Source organism: Eptesicus fuscus, chromosome 4 (genome assembly GCF_027574615.1).
Source record: "Eptesicus fuscus isolate TK198812 chromosome 4, DD_ASM_mEF_20220401, whole genome shotgun sequence".
Classification (NCBI taxonomy): Eukaryota; Metazoa; Chordata; class Mammalia; order Chiroptera; family Vespertilionidae; genus Eptesicus; species Eptesicus fuscus.
The window spans coordinates 34,058,053-34,066,123 of NC_072476.1; the positions used below are offsets into that span (position 1 = coordinate 34,058,053).

General features: G+C 47.3%; 1 protein-coding gene across 1 annotated transcript; it reads left to right on the forward strand.

Moving 5' to 3' along the window:
- The first annotated feature begins 5,437 nt into the window (after positions 1-5,437).
- LOC103286222 (olfactory receptor 1361-like) lies at positions 5,438-6,427 on the forward strand. The gene has a single exon (XM_008141696.3). It carries the CDS (start codon positions 5,438-5,440, stop codon positions 6,425-6,427), a length of 990 nt encoding a protein of 329 aa, XP_008139918.2.
- The last annotated feature ends 1,644 nt before the right edge of the window (positions 6,428-8,071 follow it).

The window sequence follows — 8,071 nt, forward strand, 5'->3', positions numbered from 1 at the left end:
TTTGAGCAGAAATCAGAATGAACTAAAGGGAAGAGAATTCCAAGCTGATGGGTAACAAAAGGCTCAGAGGTAGGAACATGCTTGATGTTTCCAGAAACAGTGAAGAGGCCATTGTGATCAACATACAGAAAGTGAGAGGCAATAGCAGTGAGATCAGGGAGAGGGCAGAGGTGGGAGTCATGCATTGCCTCGTAAAATTTGGCAAGGACTTTGAGTTTTGCTCTGAGTGAGATGAGAAGCCGTTAGAGGATTTTGAATAGAGAATTGACATGGTCTGACTTATATTTCTTAATGTTCACTCTGGTTGCTGTGTAGAAACTATTGGAGGTAGGACAAGGATATAAACAGGAAGCCCATTTAAGAGACTATTGCACTAATCTGGAAGTAAATAATGATTTGGGGGGCCATGACTATAGCAGTCAACACAGAGAAAGTGGTCCCATTTGGGATATATTTCATAGGTAGAGATGACAATATTTGCCAATATATGGATGAGGATAGTTTTTTAAAAAGAGTTAAGGATAGTGCCAAGGTTTTGGCTTGAGCAATTAGAATAAGATGGGGATGGCTAAGGAAGTAGCAGGTTTGAGGACTGGGAGACCAGTGAGACAGTTTTGAACAAGTCTGAGATGCCTGTTAGACATCCCAGTGGATAAGGAGCGTGGGCAGTTAGACATAAATAAGTTTGAGGTCCAAGAGAAAAATCCCAAACTGGAGATAGAAATTTGGATGGTATTGAAAGCTTTGGGAGTAATGATACTACTTAAGGAATGAGTGTAAATCAAGGAGTCGATGGGGTATCTCAACAGCTAGAGATCAGAAGAATGAGAATGAGCAAAAGACAAGGAGAGCAAGTACCCATATTTTTCGGCGTATAAGGACTTTTTAACCCAGGAAAATCTTCTCAAAAGTCGGGGGTCTTATACGCCGGAAAATACGGTATTTACAATTTAGAATTAAAGTGAGTTATTGCCAAATGATGGGTGGGTTATCGTATTTTCCGGCGTATAAGACCCCCGACTTTTGAGAAGATTTTCCTGGGTTAAAAAGTCATCTTATACGCCAGAAAATACGGTAACCTATAAGGGAGGAGAGATGCCAAGACAAAACTGTGCTTCAAAACCAAGTGAAGGAAGTGTCTGAAGATGGGGGATGTGCCAAACTATGCCAACTCTGGCTCGTTGGTTTCAGTAAAATGGAGCCTGAGAACTAACCTCAGAGTTAGCAATGGCAGCCTCGACAAGGGAATTTCAGGAGAGAATGGGAAGAGGGGAACTGGAGAGTGAGTCCTGACTGCATCCGGTGGACTTTTGTGGAAAGGGGGCATAGAGAAATGAGCTAACAGCTAGAGGAAAATGTGGGTGAAGGGTAGATTTTTTTTTTTGAAAACTGGGAGATGCTTGCATGTTGACAGGAATCATCCAGAAGCTAGGGGGAAATCTTTTTGGTTTTAAGTTAGTAGATTCTCTTAGCTTTATTTTCTTGAAATAGGAATATTTGGGAAGAGTATTTTCCTAACAAGTAAGAAATAGTAACAAGAAAATTTACTTTTCCCATATCTCTGGGGAAGTGGGAAGATTGCAAAGAAAAGGAAGATGGAGTCACCCTGGTTTAAAGGAATATAATCAATGAAGGGTCTGAGTTTTTGGACTACACATACTGCGGCTCCCGTTCACAAGCTTTGGTCAGTCTCAGAACCTATGTGCAGCCACACAACCGAGTCCTCTCTCCTCAGTACAGATGGTCCTCTTCCACCCCATCCCTGCTCTACATTCCCTTTCTCCTGTCCCAACATTGGCCACTCCAGGAATCCCTGATCCATTTACCCAGATGCCCCAAGTTTAAGTTTACCCAATCGTACTTTTTTATAAGTATAAATATTTTTATTGATTTCACAGGAAGGGACAGGGAAAGATAAAAATATCAATGATGAGAGTGAATCATTGATTGGCTGCCTTGAGCCCCCAACCTGGGCATGTGCCCTGAACGGCAATCGAACCGTAACCTCTTGGTTCATAGATCGATGCTTAACCACTGAGCCACACCAGTTAGGCCAGCTGTACTTCTTAAAGTGAAATTGAAGGAGCACTGCTTTGAAATCAGACTGACCTGGAAACAAATCCTGATGTCTTTAGGAAATTATTTAAACCATCCAGTCTGTTTATTCATCTATATAGTGAAAAGAAGAATTCTTATCTTACACAGGTTGTTGTTAGGGTTAAATTAAATACATGCACTTGCTGAGCCCCATATTATGCCATACAGTACATACTCAATAAATGTCACCTCCCTGGTCTAAGGGCTGTTTCCTATGTGAAAGTTTTACATTTGACAAGAAGCTTCTTAGGAATGAGAAAAATGTTCTTTATTGTTTTCTTTTCTCTCAGATAACCCAATAAAGAGCTCTTAGTCAGAATTGATCAAATGAAGATCTCAACCATATTAAATGTTTCCCTTCATTTTCACTTTTCACCAAATAGGTTTCCCTCCTCTTAGGCTCCTGCATTTCTATATTTCTATCTTACATTTGTCCTTTACTCAAAGATTTCTGCCTCTGTATCACCAAACACTTGAATCCCTAAAAAGAAAAAATCAAGTTGCCCCATCCGGGTGGCTCAGTTGGTTGGACATTGTCCCACACACCAAGAAGGTTGTGGGTTCAATTCCTGGTTAGTACATATACCTGGATGCAATTTGATCCCCCTCTCCCCCCAATTGGTGTGCTTACTGGAAGCAATCAATGTTTCTCTCGCTCTCTCTCTCTCTCTTTCTCTCTCCTCTTCCTCTCTCTCAAATCAATGAGAGGGTATCCTTGGGTGAGGATTACAAAAGCGGGGGGGGGGGGGGGGAGAGGGAGAGAAAAAGAAATCAAATCAGTAAAGCATTAATTCAAAATGAGTTATTTATCTCCCATGCTAAGGAATAGCTCTCAACACAGGCAAAGACCTCAATTGGGACCTGCTGCATAGCCAAAATCTCCATCTCCCCCCATACCCTCCCCACGTGCACTGGTAAGTTCCTTTTCTCCAAGCAGGCTCTACCTCAGCAAAAAGGCAGTGTGGGTAAAGTCAGCTCCCTAAGACACTTTCCCCCTTATTACTCCCTGCCCAGTTTCCAGATGGGCCAACACTGTACTGCCATAGCTTTTCCGCCATCAGCGATTCCCCATCACTAGTTGGCACGCAAACTCAAATTCTTTCTTTCTTCCCTCCTTCTTTCTGATGTATATTCTTATAGAACCCAAATTCTCACTATATCTTGTGAAGCAGTGAAAAATAATTTATATTATATCCTAACAAAACTTTATCTGAGCTTGCACTGAACTATTTTGAACTTCAATTTAGCAGGGTCCCCATGTTGCCCTGCTTCCAACTGTTGCTTTGGGCAATGTTATACCTGTGATTTATCTTTGTTATCTACAGGGGCAACTCTCACCCTCCAGAGGCGAGTCCCTTCCTGGGTAAGCCCAGACAGAAGGGCTGGCTGAACTGTCTCAGTCAGCAGGCTCTTCTGTCTAGGTTTGTCCTGACCTACTCCAGCCCCAGCATCATCACCAGGATCAAGGTGACCCAGAGTCAGTGAGAGTGGCAGCCAGAGCAGCCTGAGCCCTGGGCTCTCTGTGGGTGGGGAGACAAAATATTCAAGAGGAAGGAGTTTATATACAAACTAGAGGCCTGGTGCATGAAATTTGTGCACTGGGGGGGGGGGTTTGTCTCTCAGCCCAGCCTGCACCTCTCCAATCTGGGACCGCTTGGGAGTACCTCTCACAATCCGGGACTGCTGGCTCCCAACCACTCACTTGCCTGCCTGCCTGATGGCCTCTAACTGCTTCTGCCTACCAGCCTAATCACCCCCTAACCATTCCCCAACCAGCCTGATCAACACTTAACTGCTCCCCTGCCAGCCCGATTGCCCCCAATTGCCCTCCCCTGCTGGCCCGATCGCCCCAAACTGTCCTCCCCTATTGGCCCGGTAACCCCAACTGTCCTCCCCTACAGGCCTGGTTGCCCCCAACTGCCTTCCCTTGTCAGCCTGGTCACCCCCAACTGCCCTCCCCTGCAGGCTTGATCCCCCCCAAATGCCCTCCCCTGCAGGCCTGGTCACCCCTAACTGCCCTCCCCTGTTGGCCTGGTCCCCCACAACTGCCCTCCCCTACAGGCCTGGTCACCCCATAACTGCCCTCCCCTGCAGGCCTGGTCACCCCCAACTGCCCTCCCCTGCCGGCCTGGTTCCCCCCAACTGCCCCCTCCCCTGCCGACCTGGTCACCCTAACTTCCCTCCCCTGCAGGCCTGGTCCCCCACAACTGCCCTCCCCTGCCAACCTGGTCCTCCTTAACTACCCTCCCCTGCAGGCCTGGTCACCCCCAACTACCCCCCTCTGCCGGCCTGGTCCCCCCCAACTTCCCTCCCCTGCCAGTCCAGTCACCCCTAACTGGCCTCCCCTGCAGGCCTGGCCCCCCACAACTGCCCTCCCCTGCCGGCCTGGTCCCCCCCCCAACTGCCCTCCCCTGCTGGCCCCATCGCCCCCAACTGCCCTCCCTTGTCGGCCTGGTCCCCCCAACTGCCCTCCCCTGCCGACCTGGTTGCCCTTAACTGCCCTCCACTGCCAGTCCAGTCACCCTAACTGCCCTCCCCTGCAGGCCTGGTCCTCCTCAACTGCCCTTCCCTGCCAGCCTGGTCGCCCCCAACTGCCCTCCCCTGCCAGCCTGGTCCCTCCCAACTGTCCTCCCCTGCCGACCTGGTCCCTCCAAACTGCTCTCCCCTGCTGGCCTGGTCACCTCTAATTTCCCTCCCCTGCTGGCCTGATCGCCCACAACTACCCTCCCCTGCTGGCCATCTTGTGGTGACTATCTTTGACCACATGGGGGTGGCCATCTTGTGTGAGGGTCAATTTGCATATTACCTCTTTATTATATAGGATAATACTCTCTGGTTCTACATATGCACCACTGTGGTCCCAAAATTCTGTACAGAAATTACCTTCAGGTGGTAATCTTATCAGGATTAGGAAGAAACTATATTTCCATATCTTTTTTCTTAATATTGAGACATTAGTTACTCATATCAAAGAAAGTATGATGGAAATTCAAGGGGCTAAAACACCCTCAGCAAACCCCTCATTGTTACCACCACTGAGTATCTGGCCATATGTCACAAGGATTCTCTTAAGAGGGATGGGAAACAGGGTTTTGGGGGGCCCAGGATCAGCAGCATTTTGGGGGTGAAATGATTAAAACCCTGACTTTGGGGTCTGTTGTAGCCATAGGACTTTCCTTTGAAAGGTGAAGAGCCTTCTTTGGGGTTTGTACCAAATGAACACCCAGATGTGGCCAGCTGTGAGTTGAGGGACTATGTGAAGGAGGGAGGGAGGCATGGGCACTTCCACTCTCTCTGTAGCCTGTGCCTGGTCTGGATCTCCCCGCAGGACCAGTTGACCATGGAGAAAGGAAACCACACGAGCGCCTCTGAGTTCATCCTCCTAGGGCTCTCCAGCCAGCCTGGGAGGCAGGAGCTGATCTTCGGCCTCTTCCTGGTCATGTACCTGATTGGGGCAGCAGGGAACTTGCTCATCATCCTGGCCATTGGCTCAGACTCTCACCTCCACACGCCCATGTACTTCTTCCTCAGTAACCTCTCCCTAGTGGATTTCTGCTTCATCTCTGCCACAGTCCCCAAGATGCTTGTGAATATCCAGATGCAGACTCAGTTCATTTCCTATGGTGGCTGCCTCACTCAGATCTACTTCTGCATTTTGCTTGCCAACATGGACAACTTCCTCCTGACAGCAATGGCTTATGACCGCTACGTGGCCATCTGCCACCCCCTGCACTACTCCACTAGAATGAGCCTGCAAACCTGTGCCCTGATGCTGGGGAGCTCCTGGCTCATCGCTAACTTCCACTCCCTGCTACACACCCTCCTCATGGCTCGACTGGACTTCTGTGCCAGCAACGTCATCCCTTACTTCTTTTGTGACCTCGTTCCCCTGCTCCAGCTCTCCTGTTCCAACACCCAACTCAACCAGCTCATGATTCTGCTGGTGGGAGGCTTGATCGTCCTCATCCCCTTCCTTGGCATTCTCGTCTCTTATGTCCACATTGTGTCTGCTGTGCTCAAGATCCCATCTGCCAGAGGCAAACAAAAGGCCTTTTCTACCTGTGGTTCCCATCTCACTGTGGTCATCCTCTTCTATGGGACTATCACAGGGGTCTACCTGAACCCCTCATCTTCCCATTCAGCTGACAAGGATTCCCTGGCTTCAATAATGTATATGGTGGTCACTCCCATGCTGAACCCCTTCATTTACTGCCTCAGAAACAAGGACATGAAGAGAGCTCTAAGGAAACTGTTCAGTGTGAAGGCTTTATCCTGTGGGCTATGGACAGTAGAGTTCCCCCTCAGCGTCTTTGTGCTGGGAAGAGAGTGAATCCCAGGGACAGGCGGCACATACAGAGGGCAGGAGAAACACAGACTTCATTATCCTGGGTTGTCACCATGGCTATGGCTCCCCAAGTAATTTGCTAGTCCAAAATTTCTTGGGGCTCTGGCCAGGTAGTTCAGTTGATTAGAACATCATCCCAATACATCAAGGTTGTGGATTTGGTCCTCAGTCAGGGCACATACAAGGATTAACCAATGGTTGCATCAATAACTGAAACAAGCCCTGGCCAGTGTGGTTCAGTTGATTGTGCGTCGTCCCATGCACGGAAAGGTTGCTGGTTCAATCTCCAGTCAGGGCACATGCCCAGGTTGCAGGCTCAATCCCTGGTTGGGGATATCCAGAATTTCTCTCCTCTGGAATTCTCATCCATGTTTCTATCTCTCTCTCCCTCTCCTTTCCTCTTAAAAAAAAATCAATTAAAAAATAACTGGAACAACAAAAAATTGTTCACTCTCTCTCTCTCTCAAATCAAAATTTTTTTAAAAAATTTAAATAACAAAACAAAATTTCTTGGCCCCTGCACAGACAACCCAGACTACCAAGAGGGAGATAAATTCTCCCCTAAAGACAGAACCACATAAAGAGATGCAAATTCGCTTTATCCAGAGACCTTCTAGAGACGGCTGAAAAGGCCACCCATTCCACATGAAAAAGTAAACTCATAGAAATCTGTGACCTGTTCTGATGCCTTTGCCAAAGGGGTGCTCTCTGAGAACCCTCAGTCACCCCCACATTCCTCAAATACTTAACCCTTACAAATCCCCATTTCCAAACTCCTCCACTCCACCCCCACTTCTTCAGCCAGCATTCCCACATTCTGGGTTGAACCTAGTTCTGGGCACAGAATGATCATTCTCCCCAAAGGTGTCCCACTCTTGGCCTTGGACCCTGCTAGATGGGAGTTCCATGGCTCGAGATACTTACATTAGCAATGCCTACAGTGACTGTTTTATTTGAGCACCTAAGCAGACCTCATACTATCTTACTTCTGTGTTCTCTTAGGAAAGAAAGGTCTGCCACCCACATGGTGCTAACGAGAGAAAAGAGGCTAGAGTTAGAGTTGATTCTCTGTGTATGAAAAACATAAAGGGAATAAGCCATCATAAACTTTAGGAATATGTTTCGCCATAAGTTGACTTGGAGAAGGAGACAAAGAGGAAAATCCTCATAAAATAAGTTTATGGTTGGAGAAGTTGTATTTGGTTTCCTGTCAAATATTCTATGTTCTATGAAGTGAGGTAGAGCTGGAAAGAACATTACACAGAAAGTCATAACAACTGGCTTCTAGTCCTGGCCCCTCCAATTACTAGCCATTTGACTTCAGGCCATTTGAAATTTACCAGTCTGCCAAATACACCATACTTTTTCAGTTCCTACTCATGCTATTCAACAGGCCCATCTTGCCCATTTCTATCAAAATTCTAGTTGGATCAGATAAAATAGGATGCCCTTCATGAAGCCACCTCGAGTCTTCCTAGCCAAAAGAATTTCTCTCCTCTGGAATTCCATATAATTCAAATCCCATTGCAACCCTTTTCATACTTTGCTTTGTATGATCCATGTTCACCCCAACTCCATTCTAAGCAGGATTGTGGGTCCTTTTTAAATTTTATAAAAGGTCCTGTTCAT

What these genes read in the sequence shown, in the direction of transcription:
- LOC103286222 (XM_008141696.3), top strand. Translation starts at nt 5,438, where the DNA reads ATGGAGAAAGGAAACCACACGAGCGCCTCTGAGTTCATCCTCCTAGGG.